Source organism: Cyprinus carpio, chromosome A7 (assembly GCF_018340385.1).
Source record: "Cyprinus carpio isolate SPL01 chromosome A7, ASM1834038v1, whole genome shotgun sequence".
In the NCBI taxonomy this organism is placed as follows: Eukaryota; Metazoa; Chordata; class Actinopteri; order Cypriniformes; family Cyprinidae; genus Cyprinus; species Cyprinus carpio.
In genome coordinates this window covers 22,067,567-22,095,368 of record NC_056578.1, presented here as the reverse complement: position 1 = coordinate 22,095,368, position 27,802 = coordinate 22,067,567, and the positions used below count along the sequence as shown (strand labels likewise).

At 38.1% G+C, this 27,802-nt stretch overlaps 2 protein-coding genes across 2 annotated transcripts; one reads left to right on the top strand and one right to left on the bottom strand.

Moving 5' to 3' along the window:
• Positions 1 to 73: 73 nt before the first annotated feature.
• LOC109093815 (adenylate cyclase type 7) lies at positions 74 to 6,658 on the top strand. The gene is made up of 4 exons (XM_042760353.1): positions 74 to 228; positions 2,817 to 2,931; positions 5,144 to 5,268; positions 5,425 to 6,658. Exons 1-4 carry the CDS (start codon positions 184 to 186, stop codon positions 5,569 to 5,571), a joined length of 432 nt encoding a protein of 143 aa, XP_042616287.1. The 5' UTR covers positions 74 to 183; the 3' UTR covers positions 5,572 to 6,658.
• Positions 6,659 to 7,339: 681 nt separating this feature from the next.
• LOC109094232 (bromodomain-containing protein 7-like) lies at positions 7,340 to 17,159 on the bottom strand. Its single transcript, XM_042760354.1, is given in 17 exon segments — positions 7,340 to 7,484; positions 7,641 to 7,784; positions 8,069 to 8,209; positions 8,468 to 8,564; positions 9,600 to 9,656; positions 9,814 to 9,925; positions 10,140 to 10,275; positions 11,475 to 11,582; positions 11,666 to 11,741; positions 11,865 to 11,977; positions 14,111 to 14,306; positions 14,493 to 14,603; positions 14,804 to 14,948; positions 15,708 to 15,765; positions 15,880 to 16,003; positions 16,091 to 16,278; positions 16,961 to 17,159. Coding segments are annotated over 17 exon segments (1,893 nt in total). The 5' UTR covers positions 17,010 to 17,159; the 3' UTR covers positions 7,340 to 7,446.
• Between the last annotated feature and the right edge of the window lie 10,643 nt (positions 17,160 to 27,802).

Here is a 27,802-nt window from a genome sequence, read left to right as displayed (position 1 = left end):
CCGTTCTTATTATCCTCTCATTCTCTCTCTGTCATTTAACGTGAGATAACATCATGGCATGGATTTCTACTGCTCTGAAACACTGATATCCACTTGGCCCTTCCCTTCTCTCCTTACCTGCAGTTGCTGTCTAAGCCCAAGTTCAGTGGTGTGGAGAAGATTAAAACCATCGGCAGCACGTACATGTCTGCTGCGGGACTGAGTGGACCTCCAGAAAAGAGCAGCCAGGTACTGCACTACCACATACCCCTATACAAACATCTAGAGCAAAGGGAATTCAAACACATAAATCCCAATAAATGCATTCTTAAAATTCATAAACGATTACACTGTGTTAACTTCTCAACTGTCTTTACCTCTCGGGTGTCTTGTGTATATTAGATTTAAGACAAAGTGAAGGAGGATGCTCTCTCATGCTAATCGTAGGTTTTTGTGTTAAAGGGGTCATAACTTTTTTAAAGATCATTATTTGGTGTATTTGGTGTAACAGAATATATTGACATGCTTTAATGTTCAAAAAACACATTATTTTTCAAAAACTGTACATTATTGTAGGTCCTTTATGCCCTGCCTCTCTCAAACGCATCGTTTTCTACAAAGCCCCTCTACTTCCGACAAATGCAGTCTGCTTTGATTGGCCGACTGACCCAGTGCATTGTGATTGGCTGAATACCACAAGCACATGTCGGAAATGTAACACCCCATTCCATAATCGCGAGCTTTAGCTTTCAAAGTAAATATCAAGACAGTTAATAATGTACTTAGTTTTACCATCAGTTCAAGCCTGAATGGCCAACGGAGTCACGTGACAGACACAGTGATGATGCAGAACACAAGCCATGGTTAAGACAGCTGAGGTGCTATGATTTCTGACAGGCTGTTCTCTCTGCTGTGATGTGACCCTCACTCACACACACGCAACGCGTTACTCTACGCTGCGTAAAAACTCCGCACTTGAACAGTCAATAGCAAACACTTAAACTATTAGGAAAACATACTTAGAGTCACTGATTCAGAATAAGCACCAGATTGTCATAGCAAAGTCGGAATAGACCCATTTTTTTTAGAAATAGCCTTTGTGCACAGCCAGGCTTTTACTCTCCTAGGTTCACAAAACTGTCGTCCATAAAATGCGTTGCACAAATTCGAACATCTGGGTTGTGCTGTTCTGTTGTAAATAAAACACAAACAACAACTACTAAACCCACTCACATAAACAAACCCAAACAAACTACTAAACCTACTGCACAGAAACACATACAGCGTCTCCCTGACATGGCTGCATCAACACTACTGCGCTTCCTGAAACCACGCCTTCTTTCTTTGCATGAACATTTGGGCAGCATTTCGCAAATATTTCCACATCGTGACATACAATCCTTTTGTGGGAGACTTTGTAGCTTCGTATACATGTACAAATAGCTACATAACACTCTAAAGAAAAGGAAAAATAGAAATCGCATCACATGACCCCTTTAAATTGACAGCTTTTGCTGTCATACTTTTGACATTTGGTAGCTACTAAATGGAAAGCTGGCAGTTTGATTATGCTGTCTGTCACTGTGCATTAATCAGTCATTGTGGCATTTGCATATCCTGAGGCTTAGCTTCAGGATTACTAAGAAAGAAATTAAGCTGAATTCCAAAACCTTTTGTGAATAAAATAGATAAATTGGATCAATCCACACATTAAATGTAATGTTTCAAATGAAACTTCACATCTATTTTCTAAATGCATGTTATTGATCTTATTGTAAATATTCATCGATGCTCATGTGAAGCATGCTGGAATCATTTAGTCAGCTTAAACCCTGCCCCTGCAAGCTCACGTTCAGATCATAATTTACAAAGATGGATAGAACCTAGTCCCTGTCCTTCATTTCCCCCCCAACAATCACAATATGGAAGAAAAGCTCTATTTCTGTTACATTGAAACTTAACATTTGTTTTACACACCTATTTCTTTGAGTGTAGATAGGGTGTTAAACATTATTGTAAATTACAGTTAAGTGGTTGATTCGTGTGATGACTTAATAATTCTAAACAAAAGATTTATTAAGTTAGTTCTGTATTAATAAACGTATAGCGTCCAGATATGCACCGCATGGCACCAGGCCATTGACAGCATATTTAAACCTCAAAATGTGTTTCATGAAATAGAAAAAAATCTTAAGTGACAGTGAATTTTAAAAAACTTGATAGAAACAAATCTACCACAATTTAACACAAAATGAACTGATACATTTCTTATATCAAGGTAAGGCTGATGATACACGGGGCAACTTTTTTTGAGCAATGTTGCTTTAACACTTTCCCATTGAGAATGGGTAAGAAATTTCGATCTGAATACTTTAGATCGGTCGTGGACCATGTGTCTCACCTGGTTGTCCAAACACTGGTCAAAAAGTTGCCCCGTGTGTCATCAGCCTAAGTCTACACTGCTGCATTTAATTACAATCCTATGTCCTTGACTTAACAGAAATGATAGTTATTTTCTTTTCCTGAATATGATTTACATATGAGATTTACTCGAGAAGTGAACATTCCTGTTAACATGCTGAAATAATTTAAATTTTATTAACACATTTGTGCTTTAAGATTTCAATTCACCTTAACTGTATTGTTATGGAAAATGAAAAGGCTGACCAGCACTTGTGACTGAGGAGCACTTGATGATTGAGCTGATAAAACTAGGAGGCTGCACATATAAAAACCAACTGAAAGAGAAGTTCCTTTCTTCTATGCAGATCAAGTGTCCTTCAAGCTACATAATGTATGTGTCCCAGTTGACTGAGCTCTGTTGTGTGTGTCTCCAGGACCGTGAGAGGCAGAATGCTCAGATAGGAAACATGGTGGAGTTCGCCATCGCTCTGATCGGCAAGCTGGACGGCATCAACAGACACTCCTTCAACACGTTCAGGCTTCGTGTCGGTAAGTCTTGATTACAGAAACAATTCTACACCGTTGTTAATTACTCAGTTATCGCTTGGAGACTCAGGATGAAAAACACTTTACCTCCAGGTATTGCATAGATATTTCATTTTAGACTTTGCAAATCTTACTTCTGCATTAAGGGTTAAAAATGTAGCTGAAAATCTCACTGAAAAACAGAGGCAGCTCATAAGAGAGATCTTCAGCAGCTCAGGGTAACAGGTGCACTTGGGAACTGGCATGAAATGCTTCTTAAATGCTCCATTTAAGAGTCTGAGTCTGACTCAAATTGTGAAACTCGTGTATTAAATAAATTCAGTGCACACAGACTAAAGTAGTTTAAGTCTTTGGTTTTTTTAATTGTGTTGATTTTGGCTCACATTTAACAAAAACCCACCAATTGACATCTCAACAAATTAGAATATGGTGACATGCCAATCAGCTAATCAACTCAAAAACACCTGCAAAGGTTTCCTGAGCCTTCAAAAGGGTCTCTCAGTTTGGTTCACTAGGCTACACAATCATGGGGAAGACTGCTGATCTGACAGCTGTCCAGAAGACAATCATTGACACCCTTCACAAGGAGGGTAAGCCACAAACATTTATTGCCAAAGAAGCTGGCTGTTCACAGAGTGCTGTATCCGAGCATGTTAACAGAAAGTTGAGTGGAAGGAAAAAGTGTGGAAGAAAAAGATGCACAACCAACCGAGAGAACCACAGCCTTATGAGGATTGTCAAGCAAAATCGATTCAAGAATTTAAGTGAATTTCACAAGAAATGGACTGAGGCTGGGGTCAAGGCATCAAGAGCCACCACACACAGACGTGTCAAGGAATGTGGATACAGTTGTCGTATTCCTCTTGTTATGCCACTCCTGAACCACAGACAACATCAGAGGCGTCTTACCTGGGCTAAGCAGAAGAAGAACTGGACTGTTGCCCAGTGGTCCAAAGTTTTCAGATGAGAGCAAGTTTTGTATTTCATTTGGAAACCAAGGTCCTAGAGTCTGGAGGAAGGGTGGAGAAGCTCAAAGCCCAAGTTCCTTGAAGTCCAGAGTTAAGTTTCTACAGTCTGTGATGATTTGGGGTGCAATGTCATCTGCTGGTGTTGGTCCATTGTGTTTTTTGAAAACCAAAGTCACTGCACCCGTTTACCAAAACATTTTGGAGCACATCATGCTTCCTTCTGCTGACCAGCTTTTTGAAGATGCCGATTTCATTTTCCAGCAGGATTTGGCACCTGCCCACACTGCCAAAACCACCAAAAGTGGGTTGAATGACCATGGTGTTGGTGAAAATGAGAAACAAGAGACCAAAAATGCAGATGAGCTGAAGGCCACTGTCAAAGAAACCTGGGCTTCCACACCACCTCAGCAGTGCCACAAACTGATCACCTCCATGCCACGCCGACTTGAGTAATTAAAGCAAAAGGAGCCCCTACCAAGTATTGAGTACATGTACAGTAAATGAACATACTTTCCAGAAGACCAACAATTCATTAAAAATGTTTTTTTTTATTGGTCTTATGAAGTATTCTTATTTGGTGAAATAGTGAATTGGTGTTTTTTATTTTTTTTAATGTGAGCCAAAATCATCACTATTACAAGAACCAAAGACTTAAACTACTTCAGTCTGTGTGCATTGAATTTATTTAATACACAAGTTTCACAATTTGAGTTGAATTACTGAAATAAATTAACTTTTCCACGACATTTTAATTTATTGAGATACACCTGTATATATGTATGTACAGGTGCTGGTCATATAATTAGAATATTATCAAAAAGTTGATTTATTTCACTAATTCCATTCAAAAAGTGAAACTTGTATATTATATTCATTCATTACACACAGACTGATATATTTCAAATGTTTATTTCTTTTAATTTCTATGATTATAACTGACAACTAAGGAAAATCCCAAATTCAGTATCTCAGAAAATTAGAATATTACTTAAGACCAATACAAAGAAAGGATTTTTAGAAATCTTGGCCAACTGAAAAGTATGAACATGAAAAGTTGGGGCTCCTTTTGCCTGAATTACTGCAGCAATAATATAAATAATAAAGTTTCACTTTTTGAATGGAATTAGTGAAATAAATCAACTTTTTGATGATATTCTAATTATATGACCAGCACCTGTATGCAGAAATCATGTAAATGTCATATTTGCAGAGTTTGTTCAATGATCTGTGCATGATTGTTTGTGCAGGTATAAATCACGGCCCGGTGATTGCTGGGGTGATTGGAGCCAGGAAACCACAGTATGATATCTGGGGAAACACTGTGAATGTGGCTAGCCGGATGGAAAGCACTGGAGAGTTGGGTAAAATACAGGTATGCACCGAATCTCGCTTACAGTACTACACCTCTCTAGATCCACGATGATGATGACTTTCTTCTCATTTTTAGTTTTTCAAAGTAGCGAAGTCATTAAAAAAAAAAAAAAATGGCCATCAAATGGTTTTTGCTATGACAAGTTTTGTGTTGCAGGTGACCGAGGAGACGTCAGATGTTCTGCAGAAGCTGGGTTATTCATGTGAGTGTCGTGGCCTGATCAATGTGAAGGGCAAAGGAGAGCTCAAAACCTTCTTTGTGTGCACAGATTCCAGCAAACAGCAGGGCATCGCTCTGAGCTGAGACTGAAGCCTCATACACACACACATGCACGTACACATAGACTCTGAGCCTATATGCGATCTCTTTTTTTTTTTTTTTTTTAAATAAGAATGTTTTATTGCTACTGGATTTTTTTCTTTAGAGCATGTCTGGAAAAACTGTTTTGGCAGCATTTGGAGATCTGAAACTCTCAGACATAAAGCAACACATACATTCACGCATCTCATACGATCACAAGCTGAACCCACAGACAGCGGGTAACTGAGTTCAGTGAAGGAAAATACTGCTCTCAGACTGGCTGTGTGCTGCTGTCATAGTGGCCTTGATCCTGTTTGATTTCGACTGATCTGGGATGATTGAGCTGGTCGGCCAGTTTTGGCCTCACACACGGTCTCATTTGAGACTCAGAGGGAACACGTGACCCACACAAACCCATTTGTCCAGTCATTTAAAATAGCATGTGTCTTATTAGAAACCATTATGTTAACATTTGGACCAACAAAATGGTGGATGCCTATTGTGGCTTGAATATACATACTGTGGATGTTGTTTTTTAATTTTTGGTTTGTTTTCTTTTTAAAAAGAACTGCCAAATATCAACAAGAAGTGTTGATTTGCTGTTGCCTTTGAGTTGAGATTGCGGATGTTGGAGAGGAGCCTTTCTTAGCTTCATATTATGCTACAGATGAAAACTAGGAATGTTTACATATACTGGGAAAAAATGTCAATGACTGAAATTCAGTTAACGTCAACTGAAAGTGTACTTTCGTCACTTACTTTCTTTCATCGCTTGTAATTTTTAGATGTATCTATCTTAGATGTTGACCAAATGGCTCTGTGGCTTCTCCCAACTGAAGTTGTAAATTTGATACAGGATGTATTCATGCATCTTATTTGTGCCCGATGAAGCCATAGGTATAAATGTTCAATTTAGACTGAAAATCCTATGCGTCTCTCTGGATTTTCAGCCCTCTGAGTGTGACAGTGACTGAATTTACATGGTTTGAGATTCTGCGCTGCCTTTCTGTACCGCATTGTTTGTGAGGAACACCTGCCGTCTCCTCTGTTTTGTATGCATTGTTACAGAATAAATTGTTTTACACTTTAATTGCTTCCTGTCTAGCATTTTATCCAAATTGGTGAGAGAAACTGTATGTCAGAGGTCACGCTGGACTCAGGCCTTCTGGTGACTTCTGTAGAATGAGACTGTATTGTTCAAATAGCAGGTTCATTTACCATAGATTTATGATTTGTTGCCTTAAAATGGTAGCAAATCTCAAGAGGTCATTATGGAACATGAATCATCATTATTTCCCAGTGCTGCAAGGATAAGAACCTAACTGATGATCTCAGACTTGGAATATTACTTTTACTTAAAAATGGGCATTTGCAATTTTGCTAATTTGTTCCTTGATTTTACATAAATCTGCCATTGCCAAACATGAAGGGCAATTAGAATTACCTATGATTCTTTGTAAACAACAACAACAACAACAAAAAAAACTTTAGTTTGGCTTTAAATCAAAGCATCAGTATTTCCTTTAAGGTCTACACATAATTCTTCCAAAGCATGATAGGATTTGTGAATCTAGCAGATAGCACAAAGCGCTGCAAACTGCTCTCATGTTAAAACTAGAATTTTCAAAATGTTTAGTATTTTATTCAGACCTTTACAAATGCTACTCTCTGACTGTCCTTTACTCACCCTCATAACAAACCCAGAAGTCCAACACTCATCCTCAAAAAACAAAGCAAATGTTCATTTTATTAAAATTAAGAATGGAAACTGTTTGAAAAAAAAGATGTTTATTTAATGAAACACAAGTAAAGTAGAAACAGCACCATTGGGGATGACATGGGATAAGCAGAACTGATCGACTGCAGTGATGGAGGATCTCAACACACTCCCTCCATGGGTTCAGTTATATCTCCCACTGAAACACAGAAAACACATTTACCCTCATCATCCTGTTAATGTCAGTTTATGAGTACGTATGTTTTATATGCACTGCCATTAACAGTTATTTCACAAACAAATCTCGTGAAACACCAAGCCGAACGTGCTAAATATTTCTCATGCTCACTGTTACCTGTGGTCAGACGTATGAACGAATCCTGTGCAGTATGGTAAGGTAGCGAGATCCCCATGGCCTTTCTAATACCGTACACACTGCACACGTCACCAGGAGTCACCTGACTGGTCAGCTGGGTCAGGTTACCCGTAACTTTCTCCGCTGCAAGAAGGATGGTGGGGGTTAGAAGTTATCTAAACCGTACAAAACATATCTGCTTTTAAAAGCTGCTGAAACCCACAGGTCTGTTGATGTGTAACAATACTGACTCACTAAAACTTCTTGAGTAAGGAAAAACTAAAAGCTCATGAGGCAGGAAAAAACACATCCCTTCCAGTGTTTTTCTAGTATCTGGGAGAGTGAGAGCAGTAAACCTGTCATCGTGTGTGTGTGTGTGTGTGTGTGTGTGTGTGTGTGTGTGTGTGTGTGTGTGTGTGTGTATGTACCAAGCTGCAGCTCTTTCGCAGTAGGAGCCAGTAGGCAGATGATGTTTGGTGGCTGTTTAGCGCTCAGTCTCTCTTTCTGAACCTTCTGCAGCTCCTTCAGCAACACTGTCGTCTCATCCAGCTTCTGCTGGAAATGCTCTGCTCTAATGGAGGAAGAGGAATTTTTACTGAGATGAATCAGTCTGTTTTTGATGTGATGCTGAGGGAGGAGGATCATTAGGAATTCATTCAGCATAATAGACATGAAAGATGTTTCTCTAGAAAACAGTTCATTAATAAACTTAAAAAAAAAAAACACTTGGGGCCTTGATTTACACAGGGTTTGATCACACGTAAACTGACTAGGAGATTTATGATTCATATTTCAAACTAAACATTTTAATTAATGGGATTTTTTACCTTCTGAGTCAAAGCTCTCAGGAAGCAGGTCAGGATTCAATCCCAAAGCACCAAGAGCCATCACACTATCACCGCTGCAGGGCTCTGACACAACAACCTACGTGGACAAAACACTTCTGAGAAGACTTCAGTGTAAACACCGCAAGTCGAATCATGCCACTGACTAATATGCTGATTTTATGCTTAAGAAACATGTCCTTTTATTCTCAATGTTGAAAAGAGATGATGCATTTTATAGAAAGCTCAAAAGAACAGCATTTATTTGAAAAAGAAATCTTTTGTAACATTAGAAATGCTATTATTGTCATTTACGACCAATGTTCCAATTTCTTAGGAGAAAAAAAGTCACCCTAAACTTTTGAAGGGTAGTGTATCTGTATGTTTACTGTTGTACAAAGAAGTCCATCAAGTGCATGGAAGGTGCTTATATTATTGTGAGTTACATTACAGTGAATTTGCATTGCATTTGCATTCAGTTCCACACAAAAAGTATTAATGTTTATATGGCAAATAAAATACACTGTGCTATTTCAAATTATTTATTGTAATGTACTGACTGCCATATTATTTTCATAGATTTCTCTTTCATAGGTTTTACAAAGCACAAACAAGTTCCAAGTACCCCAAGGAACCAGCTTAGATACAAGTACATCTGGTTGGGAATCACTAGATAAAATGCTTGTTGTTCTCCTTCAACCCAATGGATTTAGCTAGTGGATAATACATAGTTTTAACCAAATCTGGACTGCTAAACACAGTGTTGTACAGTAGCAGCACCACAGTCAAAGACGGCCTTCCACACGCAGACTAATGTATGTTCATAGATGACTTGTGCTTACCTTTCCCTGTACGTCTATGGCACCCTCACACACACTCACACAGATGTGAGTGAAGGAGGAAGTCAAAAATGCCAAGGGGTGGGGGTGGGGGGTGTTTGTGTGTGTCTGGGCAAATATTCTTTCCATTAGTGTGGTTGGTGTTGTTGACACAGCTGCTGCAGAGCAGAGAGCCTGCGGTCCCTACGCTGTCTTTAAATAGCAGGTTTGTGACTTCACTTCCATTCAAGTGAGCTATACACATTAGTATGCACTTACAGACATTGTTATTTTCTGAGGACATGAGAGCATTTTACCTCAGCATCATCTGTTGTGTCTACTTTCTCCGCAGGCTCCTCCGTGGTTAGATTACCCTGAGAAGAACAAAAATAATCAGAGAGTAAGCTGCACAGTTGAAAAGAAATTCGAAATGGATATTATACAGTATATCATTTTAGTGGTATATCATCATGCATTCATTCTGACATGGAATTATTGGTATTAGTGAATGAGTGTAGCGAGGTTTCTTACAGTTTCTGTCTCTTTCAGCTGTCTTGAGTGCTCCCCGCTGGTCAAAGCATCCAAGACATCATCTGCCAACCTGCTCATGTGCTCCTTGGATTTAGCCAGGTAATCTGCAATGCTACACATAAACACATCCAAATTACATTTGTGGAACACAAAGGGAACAGTGGAAGGGTGTGAATCAGGGCTTTATTGTTTGAGAGGTTCACAAAGCCGCACAAATGCGTGTGGCTTACTGCATAAACCACTGTTCTTAAGAGACGGCTGCTTCTTAGTCATCTAAAACTGATCAATGGATTTATTTCATCATATCTCTGATTCCAAAGACACACCTTTCAGATTCTGGCTGACTGTTGTCCTCTCCATAGAAGGAGTAAATGAGATCAGAGTCCTCTTTGCTGATATTGGCAAAACTGGAGTCATATGTGGGTGCATATGAGCTGAATGGGCCATAATTCATATAGGCAACTGCAAAGACAGAGAGGGGCATGTGGAGACTTACACAGATCCAATGAACTTCAGACTGATTCCTGAAATAGCAGTTATATGTTTAAGAACATTTCAATAAGTAACTGCCAAAGCAAGCAGTTAGACTGAGAAGAAGGAGTGAACACAGTCTAAAACTCTTGACTTCAAGCCCCCTAAAGGACAACAAGAGGCTCCTTAGCCCTAGTTTTGTTTCTGAAACTTATTTTAATTTAAAAATAACTGTTCATGATTTATTAGTTATTTTAATTTTTCAATAACTGTTCATGATTTACTGGATAAGGACTAAAGATTTTTTTAAAATATTTCTACCTGATAAATTAATTTTGAGCTTGGCATGAATTATATTTATTCAAAAAATGCACATGGCTTTTTAAGACGTATCTAAATTAAATTCCCTTGTCTCAAAATCACAGTTCCCTCTTTGAGAACTATAAAAGAAGATGGACTAAAGTACTGCCAAGCTATTAATGCTCTGCCCACTCCACTGAAGCTGCATTGTACAATTCTTTAACTTGACTTTTTTTTTTTTTTTTTTGATCAAACAACTAGTGTTACATTTTGAGAATGTGAAAGAATGTGAGAATCGGGAAACCGCAGTACCTAGCAGAGCAGTGTGGTTGTTAACTAGCCCACCAAAAATGAAGCCCACCCCAAATCTTAATGTTCTGACTCCTTAAATGGAAGGCTATGATATTTGCCTGCCTATTCCTTAATGTTTTGAGGTATTATTCGTATCAGTAGCATGGTCTGGAAGAATTAGCACACAGAAGTCTAATACTCAGAGTAAAAATATGAAAAATAAGAAGCAACAGAGGTAACTGACAGATAAAAGACACTGATGAGTAGAAACTAAAGTCTGATTCAGCAGTGATTTTGACCTGTCCTATTTTCCTTGGAACAATTTGATTTTTCTGACGTGTAATATATTAGATTCTTCTGGCAGTTGAACACTGGGTATTCAAACAGAGATTATATTGCACCCCTCCCATGATCTTCTCCACATGACTGAAGGTAAGGCCACAGGAGAGAGAGACAGTTTTTGCATGAAGTTGCTTTTCCAGGAAAACGAATAGGAGTACTAGTTTTAACAGAGCGGTTGAGACTGATATACAGAAGTGAGATTCAACTGGTTGGAAAACGAATGGAGAGTCATATATATATATATATATATACCATACCTGGAGTGACCATGTTTCTCTTGTCCTCTTTGAAACCCTGAAGGGTGTTGATTCCAGTCTGCAGTCTACCTCCCATCATGCCCAATTTGACCGGGCAGTAACCTGGATCTAACATGGAAACATGATGAACTGTACACATGTACTGCACAACATACATTTGCTTGTTTTCTTCAACTCCTACTGTCACAAACCTCCAGCGCTCAAGTCAGCAGGGTTCAGAATGCCCAGAGTAGTTGAACCATCAGCCTTCCTTCTCTCAAACTCCAGCTGATCATAAAAAACAAGCCCAAAGAAAAGTGTTCCTTCATCAGCGGTTATCAGACATGAATGATCTCACATTTGAGGGATGTACAAGAACACGATTCATCCTATCTGGTCTTGTACGCTTACCTCACACTGCAGGCTTCTGTTTGAGAGTTTCCCTCCAGACTCCTCAACGATCTTCTTGATCTCCTCCTGGTCCTTCTCTGCTTGGCTCTTCTGAGCATCATCCTTACTGTCTTCTACACAAACATTGCAAACATTGATGCAATTCTGGATATATTCGTGTCATCAGTACTACCCCCTTCAAAGTGATTAAATCCCCCACAAATGAATTCCAGGCCTAATAAACTCTAAAGTCAGAGCCGTGATTGGATAAATGATAAATAATGTGATAACAGATCAATGTGTGGTCCATATGGGCCTGTTCTCAAGCCGCTACCTGACCCAGTGTGCGGGAAGATGATTCATCCTCCCTGAAAAGCTACAAAGTGTGTGTGTTTAAAGAGTGTGTAGCTCGTGCGCTACAGATGGCCTACAAGTAACAACATGTTTAAGCATTCCAAGACTCTTGGTAACTGCAGCAGCCAAGCCGATTTACGTAGGCATTAGGCAAGCAACATAAACAGAGTGTAAAACAGAGAAAGCCCGTGAACACCCCGGCAACATCCTGGAATGTCTCTCTGGCTTGAGTACAGCAGCAGAAGCCCTGAATGCAGCTACAAAGATATTGTGAATTGCTACACAGTTAGAAAACACACAACAAATGGTGAAAGGAACCATTTGATTATTAATTTGAATCATTTTACTGACTGTATCACTCATTTATGTACAGTCACGCTCCTTTTTCCAGGCAGACATGATAGGCTACCATGATAAATAATGACTGGAATCAACTCTCTTTAATTAATATCCATGATTGGGGTCTGAAATTAACTTTCTTTTTCTTTTTATTTTTAAAAGAATCTTCTATTTTTTCACCACTGCAGCATTTTATTTATTAAAAATACAGTAAAAACAGTAATATTGTTATTTATTATAACTGTTCTATTTTAATGTCTTAAATAGTTTATTCCTGTGAAAAAGCTGAATTCTCAGCAGCTATTACTCAAGTCTTCAGTATCACATGATCCTTTAGAAATCGTTCTAATATGGTGATTTTTATTTATTTATTTATTTATTTGTGACAAACAGGACAGATCACAGTCTCTTGCAGCATCAGATACTGATGCAGTCTGCACTGCACCCATCAAAACATAAAACATTTGTTTTGGTGTCCTAATGCAGGGACTATTTCAGAAATGTGTTTCCACATTGTTGCCGCGTTCCAGGCAACTCATAACCCGTGTTTTTCCAGCCTTCTGCCTGTGAAAGTGCACTGGAACAGCAGTCAAACCCGTGACTTCCCACCCATGAACTCGTACTAGATTGATGTACTCCCAGTTCCGCGCTCTGACGTCACACATAGCCCGCGAATTAACAATGGTAGCCCCTACAGATAATATTGCCTACGGATGCAGTGTTTATGCAAGTGGTACACGTTGAAAAATTGATTTTAGTACAATATAACGTTGCAATAAAATTAATAATCTAGCTACAAGTCCTTGCGCTCAGGAAGTTTGGCGTGACTTGCCTGGAACGTTACAAAGTCCTGAGTCGTGGTTTGAAGTCGTGACTTACGAGCTCAAAAACCTGCCTGGAGCTCAGCATGAGTTCTGGAGAAAAAGAAAATGTACTCTCAGAGGTTTTCTTGAGAATGCCTACATTTTCCTCTGAAGTAAAAGATGTCGAAAGACACACATTGAGACAGATGTTTTTACATGTTGTGTCTTTGATTTGCTCACGTCACTTAGATCAACAGCAGAATTTCTTTCTTAAACCATGTATTATGTTGAAGTTGCACAAAAATAATGATGTAACAACTGGCAAAAAACTGACCAAAGCCAGAATTTTACTCACATTAGGCAGTTGCCAAGTGTTTTATATCCGGCCTGTGATTAATACAAACTATTATTTTAGGAAATCTTCCAGAGAACAAAAAAACTAATAAATAAATAATGGAATGGTTCAGTTTTCAAAGCAACCTCAGGATCAGTCTAACTGGAAGGAAATTTCTAAACCCTCAACTCAACATTAACATCAACTCAACTAAGAACATTAAATAAAACACTAAATTTGCAATTTATTTGACAGGGTTTAGCTCCACCACACTTGCCTGGAAGTTTCTAGTGAGTCTGAAGGTCTTGATTAGCTGGTTCAGGTGTGTTCAAATAGGCTTGGAGTTAAACTCTGCAGGTTAGAGGCCCTCATTGAACAGGTTTGACCACCCCTGTTCTAGGCAAAGTAGTCCTAGATAATAAGTAAAAAACGGAAACATGATTCATACCTTGGCGTATCTTTATTCCCGACACGGGGTGACTGGGAATTGTCACTTGTGTCCATCACAAATGAGTTCTCTTTGACAGCGTCTGACGTCCCGCCCTCATCCCCTCCATCCTCTGCTGAATGACTGCTGGACGGCTGCAGGCCAGCCATAAACTCGATGCTCTGTTTTAAACTCTCCAGTCTCTCCTGAAAGCACACACATAGTTATCTTCCAGTTGATAGATCTGAATGGGTATAACCTACATCATATTGTACACAGCACAACAGCGCCCTCTGGTGTTAAAACAAGTTTGGTTTCACAAACCATACCTAGAGACGCTTTCTAAATGAAATACAAGTTCCAATACAATTGTTCAGGTTTTCCCAACTCACCTTGCTCAGGATCTTCATGCCAGAGTGGAGGAGTTTCCTTGCGGCTTTGTAGTAAATCGTCTCTGGTTTGTTGTAGATCATAGCATTCTCACACATCACTTTGAAATCCAGCTGTTGGGAGAACATTACAGCATAGTCAACCATTTGTCAAAATAAACAAGATGTATTTTCGTTGAAATTACCTTCATCAATATTCAAATGTTCTATGACTAATCCAAATGTTCTATGGCAAATTAAGGCATGTGGCATATTCAGTCATAGTTAGTGCCAGTCTGTGTCCTGGTAACTAACAGCTGTGATGATTACATTACCTTGAGCTCCTCAAGGGACTGGTATTGCTCCTTCTTCACTTTTTCCTTCATAGTGCTGAAGTCCATGGGTCTCTTTATAATGAGAGAGTATCCTGGAGCGATCAGGTCTGTCACAGGAAATGAGAAGAACGCACTCGGGTCCTTCCTGCAATAAACAGCAGCCAGCAGCATTCGGCTTTCATTCGCAGAAATAATAGACAGGATTATGATCATACATAGATCACAGGAATATGACCCCTACAACACAGATCCAATAAGATGCACATATAAAGACAACTGATGCGGAATCAGAGGTGTTGTGTAAATTGTGCAAGAGAACAGTTTCAGAGTTATACACTAACATTTAAAAGTTTGGGGGCAATGTTTTTTTGTATGTTTTTTTTTTAAAGAAATGAATGCTTCTTTTCATCAAGGATGCAATAAATTGATCAATAGTGATGATCAAAAAATAATTTATAGTACAAATAAAAATGCTATAAACTTTCTATTCACCAAAGAATCCTCAAAAAATGTATAATGTTCCCCATAAAAAAAGTAGCACAACAATTTTACACATTGATAATAAATGTTTCTTAAGACGCAAATCAGCATATCAGAATGATTTCTGAAGGATCTTGTGACACTGAAGACTGGAGAGATGATGCTGAAAATTCAGCTTTGCCATCACAGAAATAAATTATTTATTAAAATAGTAAAGAGTTACTTTAAATTGTAATAATATTTCACAATATTGCTGTTTTTACTCTGTTTTTGATCAAAGAGACTTATTTCAAAAACACTAAAAAGAAAAAAAAAAAACCTTACTAACCCCAAAACCATTGGATGTTAGTGCACATTAGTTATGTATAAGTCCACAACCTGTCTAAACACAAAGTGTGCACAGGTTAGCAATGTTTAATCCTACCTCTGGAGCTGTCGGATGAGCTGACTCAGAGCTTCCTGTAGAGGCGTCTGCTCTTTTTCTGAGGAGTTACAAAAGCCATAAACGACAAATAATCAGCCCCAGCCCTCAATCCCTCAAAACAACATCATTAAAACAGATCAGTTCTAAACCATGAAAGGATGCGAAGCTCTACCTTCCGTTCTGGCAAGTGAGGGGGTGAGGGGCTTGTCCTGGGAAACACTGGAGCGAGCAGGAGTTCTGCTCTGCTCATCCCAGTCTGGATCCACAGAGTCTGGGCCCTTCCTTTTTTTGGTCATCTATAAGACACACACAACATTGATTAGGATGAAGTCGGCAAGTAAACATCAAAAGTAAAGCACAAAAACACAGTATTCATATCCCACCTTTTTCTTTTTGTCAACCGGTGACACTGGAGGACTGGCTCTGTCCTTCTCGTCCTTCTTTTTCTTCTTCTTTTTCTTGTCTTTGTGTTTGTCGTAATCTACAGAGTCATCGTAAACGCTCTCGAGGCTAGGGCTGCCTGTGGTCACCTCATTCCCAGCTACTTTCAACACCAGCTTCAGTGGACGCTCTCAAAGGCCAGACACAACATTGTCATTTAGGACAATAATATAATATAATACTGAAATACCGTCCCATTCATTACCATGGCTATACACTGGCTCTGATTTGAACACTTGGTATATCCTGTCTATTTGTCTTGCTTTTGTTAGAAATACCAACTAGGAGAACATTAATATATTATTTTTTCATCGTTTTTAGACCTAACAAATACTACTGCATGTATCAGGGTCTGAAATATCCTCTTATAAACCCACATAACATTTACATTTAGTCATTTAGCAGACGCTTTTATCCAAAGCGACTTACAAACATAAGTCAAAATATTTTGTTTATTATTATTATCGTTTATTACAATTGGTGATGTCCGATGCATTTTCATCTGGATTTAGATTTAAGTCGTTCACGGAAATTACGGATGTTTTGAGCAACAGCTGCTAGTTTTCCAGAGCAAAACAACTGCTAGCCAGCTTGATAGCCTGCAAATAGAGCTAATGAGAAAATACATAGGCCTATTATTCTGTATAAACCAGAACATTTACTGTATTGACATCACGTTGTGCACATGTAATATCTGACAGCATTAACGTAGAGTCTGAGTGCTGCTTTATAGCTCATCTGAGATCATAATGTAACGTAAAGCAGGACTTCAGTCTATAGTGAAATATTCTCCAGCATGGGGAGTGACCTACCGGTGTGTGTGTGCTTCTCCGATTTGTGTTTCTTGTGCTTTTTTCCCATAGTTTAAATTACAGCTGATGGTTCAGTCGGGTCAGTGTTTGACCAGTCCGCTCTTTGTTTTGTGTCGGTAAAGACTTCAGAGCGCCGCAGGATCCAAACAGCGGCGCCTGATGTTCGGCGGTGTCAATTACAGTTAATGTACCATGACTTTTTTTTTTTTTTTTTTTTTTTTTTAATTTGAAAATAAACCAACTGTAGTTACATAAATACATAGTTAAATATAATATAACAGAGTCAAAACTGTATATAAAAAAAAACCTTTTTTTTTTTTTTTTTGAAAAACACGCATCAGAGCCGAGGGAAAAATGCCATTGAAATACTACGTAAAAATGTGTCCCTCAATGCGAAACTCCAAGACCGGTAAGAGCGTTTTTAATATTGGAGCATTTTGAGCATTTTGACATCACAGAGTTGTTCCATTATAATTTAATTGTTGCAAAGAGCAAAAAAACAAAACGAGCTTAACAGTTTTACACTATGTGCCACAGTAGCACACTGAGGCATCATAAAAGCAGAAATCAGGGGCAGGTTCAAGCCATAAAAGTAAAAGAAAGGTTCAAGCTCAAACCGGTGTGCAAGTTTTGCTACGGTTTCCGGTTTAAACGACATGTTTCCTGGAAACGGTGTGCGACGGTGTTCAGCGGGGTTTGAGATACCATTTCTCTTGTTTGGTGGGTGTGTGAAAAATGTCAGCCCGATCAGCAGCAAATGTGTATAAACCAGTGTTGCCAACTTAGCAATTTTGATGCTAGATTTAACAAATTTTCAGAATACCCTAGCAACTTTTTTTTTTTTTTTCAAAAAGCACCTAGCAACAAATTTAGCTCTTTTTAAAAAAGTGTTTGGCAACTTTTAGCAACTTTTGTAAAGTGACTGAAATGATAAAAAGGCACATATTTTCAACTAAATTACACAAAAAGAGGAAACCACTGAACAGCTAGCCAGCCAAGCAGCACATCAACACGGAGAGAGCTGGAGACAGATGCTTAACAGTACAAACATCAGTTGTGCATTAAGCAAAATAACTGAAATAATAAGAGCACAAGTATAGATCTGAAACTTATTTAAGTCTGTCTAAATATCATTTAGTAAATGCAATGTCTTCTGGTCCATATCCTTTCTTTAGGAAGGTGTGCTAGACACTGATTAATAATGTAACAAAAATACTATACATATTTATATATTTTGTTATTGTAGTGTTGAGTGACACTTTCATAAACTTTTCTATACTCCTCTGATTATATAATGGTAAATATTACAATAGCATGGCACAACAACAATGATCAGCAATAATGATTAGCCTTATACTCACAACAAAAATAATAAGGTCATATAGATCATAACACAGTCTCAGAGGTAAGAAATGGATTATCCTTAACCTGAAATGTCTGTGTTTTCATCCTGAAATGTGAGGCAAATGTTGGATAACAATAATTAGGAAGCACAGTTTCCACAAATCCCTTCTCTCGATTGGGATGTTATTCTTTTATTCTGGGTGGCAAGAGGAGTGACTGTAACATCGAGCGTATTTTGCAGTATTAAACACATATTTATACCCATCATATCAGGCTCCGAAAATTCTTCAAAAAGAACACAAAGAATGGCCTTCTCAGCTGCCATAGTTGCAACTCTTGCGTCATCAGAACAGGGTGCTAAACGCACCACCGTTTCCGTTTAAAAAAATGTTTTGCACCGTTTTGTCAGGGCTGCATGCAGCCCAGGGCCCGTATTCACAAAAACTTTTATCTTACCACTAAGAGTTCTCCTAAATTGACCCTTTTCACAAGACTGTGATGATGCGTTTAACGGTCATCAGCATCCAAAATCCTCGAAAGTTTTTATATTTGTATTTGTATTTTTTGTTAAACTTATGTACATTTATAACACTATTCTTTGTATTATATCACATTTGCATCAAATTACAAAAAACAGTTAACGCTTATGCGAGGGTGTTTCTAATGCAGTGTCTATGGGAGGTATTGTTCTCTCTTCTGACTGCCGTTATCAGTCTCTCTCAGTTTTTTGTTCCTTTTACTGAAAGTCAAGAAAACACTATTGTGGAGTTTTTCTTTTGCTATTTCAACAAATGGGAATGCAAAAGATATATGTGTGGTACTCTCCCATTCACTGCTCTTTAAGTTTACCCAACTATGACGACTTCCGCTGCTGAGAAACCCGGAAATGTGAAAAGGGTCCATAGAGGTAAAAGTTTTTAGCTATGAGTTTTCTCTTAAAACCTATTCACAAAGCTGCAGAGACAAACTTTTCCTAAGGAATAGAGAGAAGTCTTTAAGCTAAGAGTAAGGGATCAGCATGCTCACTAACTATGCACACAGTGATTGGCTGATAGGGGAGGGGTCTCTGTCAGAGATTTATTCATAGAAATACTGTAAAATATTGTAGAGCGTGATATTATGTTGCCATATTCAGATAAAGGTTTAAAAATAATAATAAAAAAAAAAATGCACATTCAAATAAAGATTTTAAAATGCAGGCTAAGTGTCCCTAATTAAACAAGTATGTGTTGTTATGTCAGCCTCTTACACATGCTTCTCGTAAACAGTTGGCAGATATGCATATAAATAGGCTTTTAATTAACAGAGTAGAATAATCATGGCTGATAGTAAGGCATGTAAACGTAAAAGAAAACCAAACTGGACGCAAGAACAGCTGCTACTTCTGTAAAAGTACTATTGATATATCTCAAGATGCACGCCAGTAATGTTTTTTTCTAAGGCATTTTAATAAAGAATACTTAAATGTCCTAATTTAACTATGGCCTAATCCTGTTTGTTAGTCATTTCTTTTATGTGGCAGATTATGCTTGGATTTCTGGAAAGTCCCAATACCAAAACTTTAGGACTCATAACTAAATCTTATTCCTTTTTTCCCCCATCTGAATGACATGCAGGAAATGTGCAAACTGTAATGTACTGTACATGAACTGCACTGCACTACTCTAACAATTAGAACACAATGTTTCTGTTTATATTATAGTACCGGCTTTCAATTAATGTGTACATTATTTCAATTTCCAAAGTCTGTACTGGGTGTTGAAGTTTGAATTTAGTTTATAGTGATAAGAAAGTAAACATAAATGCATCCAGAACATTAACATATACCTACCATGGACTTTGTTAAGTGGAAATATAATATATAGTTAATACATGTATTCATCTGAACAGTGCAGAGTATTTATCAGGATTACAATAAGTCATATGATTTTTAGTTTACTTAATGAAGCCATTAACTATTATTTATAATCACTTTTAGCTGACATATTAAACACTTACTTGATTCAGATCTGCATTTTGTGTATTAAATGACACATGACCCTCAATTTGTCCTTCTCTGGTATGGCATAGGCTTTCCAAAAGCTGCCATTATTTCTACACTGGAACTCCCTCAGGCTGTTCTTCAGGCAGTCTGTGATGTGATTTAACTCATCTCAGCCCATCTCATATACTGTTGCCATTGCTCTTATCACTCATATAAAGCCACACACAGCCTTATTGGCCATATTTAAGATGTGATGTATCTGTTTGCAACAGGCCTTAAACCTGAGGGAAGCTATTAATGTTTGAATAGACATGTTGGACGTTGGATCTTCTTTTTCTATCACATACTTTTTGTAATGCCATTTCACACTGGTTCTGTGCTTTCTTTGGCTTAAAATCTAATGGAATCTGACCACCATATTGGCCATACTTTGAAGAGATGGATCCGAAAGCAAAGGAGCACAATGAGGTGGGTCAGTTTCATTTACTTCAACAAGCCAATGACATGCAATGTCTTTTGAAAACAGTCCATTGGATGCATTTCTCATCAAAGCAGCCACAGACCCATGGGGACAATCATCACATTTGTTCTGGTGATTCATTTTACCATTAATATCTAACACAGGGCTGGTCTTGATTTTCACTCAACTCGGGACATGAAAGGCACCCTGAAGGATGACACGGCACAATTACGTATCATTTACACTCACGCACTAGAATATACAAAATCATCTCTCAAAAATCCCTAAACTGTGAAACCCATTTGCACTGTTTACTCAGCTGGTTCCTTAAGAACTGGTTCTGTGACTCATTTGACTTGCTTAAATATATTTGCATGGTTCAGCATTTGCTTTCTATTTTCCATGTATTTGTGTATTTTCCATATATATATATATATATATATATATATATATATATATATATATATATATATATATACACACATACATATCTGCTAATAGTTTTTATTTATTTATTTATTGGTTTGTGATCGGGAATGACACTAGCCCTAATTTTGTATGTTGGACATGTTCCATAAGTGAATGGAATAAAATCTGGATTTGCTTCAGATGGATTTCTAGGATTCTTGGCCAGGTGTTCTTTGAAGTCTTGGAAGTCCAGCCTGAGGTAACTTGGGCTTGGCTTTAGATTTAAAGCGATTTGTTTTAGCATGGCAGGTTAAAGCTATAGGGTGCTGGTTCTGCTTAGGACGGTAACTGTCTGTGTCTGGTACTGTCTCTGGTAGAGACAGACTCCTTCATCAGACGCACCCATGGTGCATTATCTGTCTCTGCTGACATGAAATCTTAGAACTCTGCTCTCTGAAAGTTTAGTTTACCTTGGCTCCCAAACATGAGACTCTGCTCCAGCAAGAGAAGCTGTCTTTAACGTGTTCCCAATCAAATGAAAGTGGATTAAACTTTCAGAGAGTTTCATTACAACACTACATTCCGTACCTAAGCTGTGAACAAAAAATTATCATCAGGCTGTCATAGTGGCTAATGTTAATACAGTATTAATGTATTGTAATGCACTGTATCCACGCCAAATGCCTTCATATTTCCACTAAATTCTTCTTCGCAGACTTCAAGTATAGTATTCTTCCATAGCAAACCTTTTCTGTTGTATTTCTAATAACTATTGATCACAACAAATTATATTACTGTAACAATATAATATATTCTATATGTATTATTAGCTATGGTAGCCATGATGTTACATTACATTACATTATAGAAATGAGTTACAGAAGCTTTGAATACCTATTAGTGTAAAGGTGGATCATATCAATATTTTGTATTAAACGAGACAAATTTTGAGCTTATTTTTTAATACATTGTGCTGCAACATAAGTTGCAGTGGTGACTGAGGCTAAATGTAGAAGCATTCATCCATAGAGTGCAACCATTTAAGAACAAAATCAAGACTTGCTAGGTTCTTTCACCTTGGCGCATAGAAGCTAGTAGAATTGGATTGTTATCCATATACAGTATGATTATCATTTACTTAAATAAGAAATATTTTTCCATTAAATGAAAGTGAAGGGGAATTCAGTTAGTTTGACACATTTGGTATCACCAGTTAATGAATTTACTGGAAATCGAACCCATGCCTTTGGTATTGTTGTTGCCATGTTGTATTGTTGGAGCTATAGGAAAGCCTTTTTAAGATGCATGTGCTATAGTCTTCTGAAGCCAAACAATAACACTAAAATTTAAATCACTATTTACTTTGACTAATCTTCTACTCTTCTCCAGAAATTAAGATTCAGGGAATAACAAACATCCTTTTCAATATTGTAGACAACGGAATCAAAAAGATTTCCTTGCAATCAAAAAGGTTAAGAGCCACTGGTCTGATGTTTGTTGCCGTGCTGCTACAGTAATTTATTTGAGAGTTAGTGCGGGATACAGTGAAAATCTTCAGTGAATGACTTGAACATCACTCTGTTCTTCACACAATGCATTTGACTTCAGAAGAGATAGCACACAACTCATATGAACAACATTTAAGGTGTTTTTTTCTGAGTTTGACAGCCTCAGCCCATATTCACTTTCATCAAATTCACACTTCCATAAGAAAGAAAATCACACAATTTTTCAATAAACTACCGCTTTAGGATTACTGAAAACTCATGGCAGATTTGACCTAATTCAGCCAGGATAAAAAGACTGAGATATTCAGTTAGGATCATACAATCAAAAAACACACATGCACCACATAAAAGTAACATTCTAATGGAAAGACGTGGGTAACATCATCCTCTTGCTGCAGCAAGGGCTAAATTGAAATTTCGGTCTCATCCCCTTATCTTTTTATATGACCAGCACTGTGAACCAAACTAGAGTGCCAATGTTGGATTCAAAGACTCATTGCTGTAGCTGTGAAGGACAGATGGACATTGCAGCGATGAAAATAAACTTTTCTACTATTCGTATGCCAGAATTCTAGTACGAATAGTACTTTTAAAGGGGTCATATGATGTTGCTAAAAGAACAATTAAGAACATTATTTTGTGTATTTAGTGTAATTAAATGTATTTATGTGGTTTAAGGTTAAAAAAACACATTGTTTTCCACATAATGTACATTATTGTTTCCCCTCTATACCCGCCTTTCTGAAATGTGTCATTTTTTACAAAGCTCATCGGTCTGAAAAGCGAGGTGTGCTCTTATTGGCCAGCTATCCAGTGCATTGTGATTGGCCGAATGCCTCAAGCGTGTGACGGAAATGTTACGCCCCTAAACATATTGTAATGTGTGTCCTGGTCAGAACACCGGCGCCACAAGACAAAAACAATAAAACTTATTACAAACAAGCCATTTGTTGCATCCAGTGGGGACATAATTACAGGTTATAATGACTTATACTGTTTTTTTACGCATTGCATTGCATCGTGCCGCGCCGTGTAAACATAAAACCATGTCTGCATTTGTGATCGGAGAAACGACAAACAACAAGCTCTACTCTACACCAGCGGTTCTCAATTCCAGTCCTCGCGCCCCCTATCTCTGCATATTTTGCATCTCTCTCTTTGTTAGCACACCTGATTCAGATAATCAGCTTGTTAGAAGTGAGCTCCGTGCTTGAACTGTGTTCCCATTGACATGGTCCCTACACAGGGTTCATTGCTCCCTATTCCCTGAGCAGGGACATCTGTTGAAGTTTATTTCACTTCAGAACATTCATTCACGAATTTGCGCTGCGCAACGTCTTTACACATGGACAAGTGTGACATCATACACCTCTGTCAATAAATACAATTTAAATTTACTGCTCTCACACTTCAATGCACTTTGAATGGAACATATACATTCACTTCGAACTGGAATTATGGCGGAATATCCTGTGATGTCCACTTCGCAGGGCACTTACATTCCAATAGAACAAACATCTGAAGTGATAAGAGAAACATACAAAATGTGGAGAGAAGGGGAAGGGGGCGCGGGGACTGGAATTGAGAACCGTTGCTCTACACTACTCAAACTCATGTTTGAATCATCAGTGGCAAATCCTTTACATATGTAAATGTACTTACAGACTGTGAGTCAGAAGCGTCGGCATTGTAGTCTTCTCTCCCAGGATCAGGAAACAGTCCTCCATAAAATGTGCTGCACACTCAATATTTGGGTTGGACTGTTCTGGAACTGTGTTGTAAATACAGCTTAACCACTGATTTCTAGTTGTGTCCTCTTTTGGAAGGCCAAATAAAGTATTTTCGCTTTCACAACGAAACATCCTCCACGACATGGCGCTGGCGGCAACAGCAAGAATCAAAGTTACACCTTCTTTCTTTGCGTGAACATTTGGGCAGCGTTATGCAAATCTGCCCACAACGTGACATAGAGATGTGGGTGTGTGTTTAAATGAGGCATTTTAGGGGGGTGTGGTTGAGTTTTATAAAGAATATCTCTTTGGATTTGAGACTTTAGTCTTTGCAACTTTACAGATCTTCTTTATGCACCAAGAGCTTGTAACACTCCAAAGAGAAAGAAAAACTTAAAATTGCATCATATGACCCCTTTAAAATAAATCTGTACAATCTGCATAATTTTTTAGTCAGCAAAATCAATAGGGATGAACGGAGACCACCTGCCATTTTCCAGTGTAAATGTTTGGGGACTCTCTTTCCCTGACTAATTTATTTTCACATTTATTTTCACATGAGGCACAGTGACACAGTAGAAACCAACAGTAGAGTTTTAAAACATTTCTGGATTTGTATGAGTTCTGTGTTCGTTGTTCTGATATGTGCTTGCCAAATGACTCTTCGTTAAACATACAGATCAAATACAAAGTTTTATGACTTCTAATCAGTTCACCTAAAAATGAAAATGCTGTCATTTACCCGCCCTCTATTTATACTAAAGTTACAGTTTGCAGATTGGTGTATTTTGTTAGATCAGTACAGACCATAAATGCCTATAACTGGAAGCATCATCTCATCTTCTCTGAAATTCCAGTGAAGTTTTTCATTTAGGATGAAAGCTAAAATCAAATAGATTTCTAGGTTTGACTTGCCACATGGATCTGATACACTGTCATCGTCAGAATCATCCATTTCCAGTAACTCTCTCACATGCCACTGTTCTCTGATCCAATTACTCTAATGATTATTTCATTTGGCTTACTTATTGTTTTTGTAGCAGGCTATATCTGATGTTTAAGCTTCTTTAATGTATTATTCTGTTTTTAAGGTCTCTTTAATGGAAGTAGTGGGCTTTTTAACAGCCTGTTCTGATGAGAGACACTGTGGGGGAGGCACACTGTGTGAGTGAGTGTGTGTGTGTGATGAAGAAAAGGAGGGTGGGGGGTACTGATATCTGTCGCTCGAGGCTTTTCTTCTCTGTGAGCCTCTGAAGGCAGAGACCCTTTGGAAAGGAGAATTCACAGGAGAATAACCGTTCAAAGCCATGAAGCGCCACGATGGTCTTCCACCAGATTCAGAGACATTTGAAAAGTTCACACAAACTGTGATGCTGCCATTGGGAAACGTTTTTAACACACACGACACTCTGGTGTGCTTCAGTCTGTGACTGAAGCACAGACTTATGTCTGTTTATCATAAAGAGGAGGGCAGGAGAGGAGGAAAAAGCAGCAGAGAGGTAGAGTGCGTGAGGGAGAGACGGACAGAGAGTAATAAAGAAAATCTGAAAAAGCAGAAAAAGACAGATTAGAAGAAAAGGCAAGCTGTGACCCCAGCAGCTCTTACTATAAAGGCTGCTCACTGTCATTCTTTTTGAAATCTCTTTTAACTCAAATAATCAGTACCCTCAAAGGGAAAAGTTGCATACCACGTGATTCCCTTCAACATCAAAAACTACTAGTCATATTTAAAACCTTAGTTGCAGGGATAGTTCACCCAAAAAACAATTCTGTAAAATTACAGAAAATTCTGTAATCATTTACTCACCTTCAAGTAAATTTTTTTTTGTTGCATACTCTAATATACTTAAGGTATTGAGAGTAAAATTAAAGTGCAGTATTGTTCTGAAATCAACTATTTGTATTATGTACTATATTTCCTATATTTCTAATGGCAATTTTATGATTTGTTTATATACTACACATTTTATTTAACATGTTTATCACAGAATAAGGCAGAAAATATATTTTATAGTTTTTATGGTTACTAAATGCTATGTCAGTTAGCACTGCATCATCCAGATACTTTATTTATTAACTGGAGATGACTTGAAAAACACACATATACCATTGTCGCTTTCGTGCATGTATTGTCTTCACATTTTTTATTAAGCTTATCTACAGTGATAGCTGAATGCTTTTGTCCATATGAGGGATTTCATAAATTAAACTGCTCCGGGTGTGTGTTCACGGTGTGTGTGTGTTCACTGCTGTGTGTGTGCACTTTGGATGGGTTAAATGCAGAGCACAAATTCCGAGTATGGGTCACCATACTTGGCCACACATCACGTCACACTCACACATACTCATTATTCAGTTGTTCAATTAATGTGTCAAATTAGATTTAAATAGCATGTTTGTTTTACTATTTTTACATTAATGACGCTTCATGAAATCAGATGCATTATATATATTCAACAAAAACAGATGCCATTTGGGATAGGTTTACCCGGGGAAACTTCATGCTCCAGGCTATCTTAACCCAGTAGTGGAGTAAATATCTTTGCATGAAATAAGACACAAGGCTTGCTTCATGAATTTTAACCATTGGGGACAGATCTGTTCATCCCTGAGCTGTTATCATCACCTTTCAGACTGACATTTTCCAGTTCTTTATAGCTCAAAGCACCGCTTTAATTCCCAGGGGGCAGATGATCAAACCCTTGATTATCAAATATCATCTTATATTCCAGGTCTGAGTCAGCCTACAGAGTCTCTTTGTCATTCTGACTTTCTTTTAAGTTTCTTGGTGAGCCCTACACCATGCATCAAGGTGGAAGGTTCTGATAAATGTCTACACCAAAGTCTGGATGGCTGCAGTTAAGGCCGATTACTGACCAGCCATTATTTCCTCTTTAGCTCCGTTGGACATCTCAAATTATGCATGTAATTTCCCTCTCTCTAAAGCCCCTGGATTGAGATTGAATAGGTGTGGCTTTATTGTTCACAGGAGGTAAAGGAACATATGAAGCCGATGAGAAGCTTAGGTTCAGCGTGGCGCCTTTCGTCAATGTGCCGCTCAGTTCTGTGTACGGCAGCAGAAGGCAGGGGTCTGTTCGTTCTGTCACCAGAGACATGAGGAGCCAAAGCTTCAAAGCATCTCTGTAATCTGCCTGAACATCACAGACACCAGGAAGTGACTGTCTTACCGACACGCCGTCCTGGCCAAGAGCGGCACACACACACACACACACACATACTAATGAAACTGAGATAAAGGGATCATTCTCACAGCAAGCACTGGCTGTTCTGATAAAAACAAAGGTAAAATGGAAAATCAGTGGGGTTGTGTCATTATTTCATGTCTTATAGGATGTTTCTTCAAGAATTCACTAGCAGATAAACAAAGTACCCAGGATTAAATTTGTG

Coding starts and splice junctions, on each gene's coding strand:
- LOC109093815 (XM_042760353.1), top strand. CDS start 184: ATGTCTGCTGCGGGACTGAGTGGACCTCCAGAAAAGAGCAGCCAG. Junction 2,932..5,143: donor CACGTTCAGGCTTCGTGTCG/GTAAGTCTTGAT, acceptor TTGTTTGTGCAG/GTATAAATCACGGCCCGGTG. Junction 5,269..5,424: donor GAGAGTTGGGTAAAATACAG/GTATGCACCGAA, acceptor TTTGTGTTGCAG/GTGACCGAGGAGACGTCAGA.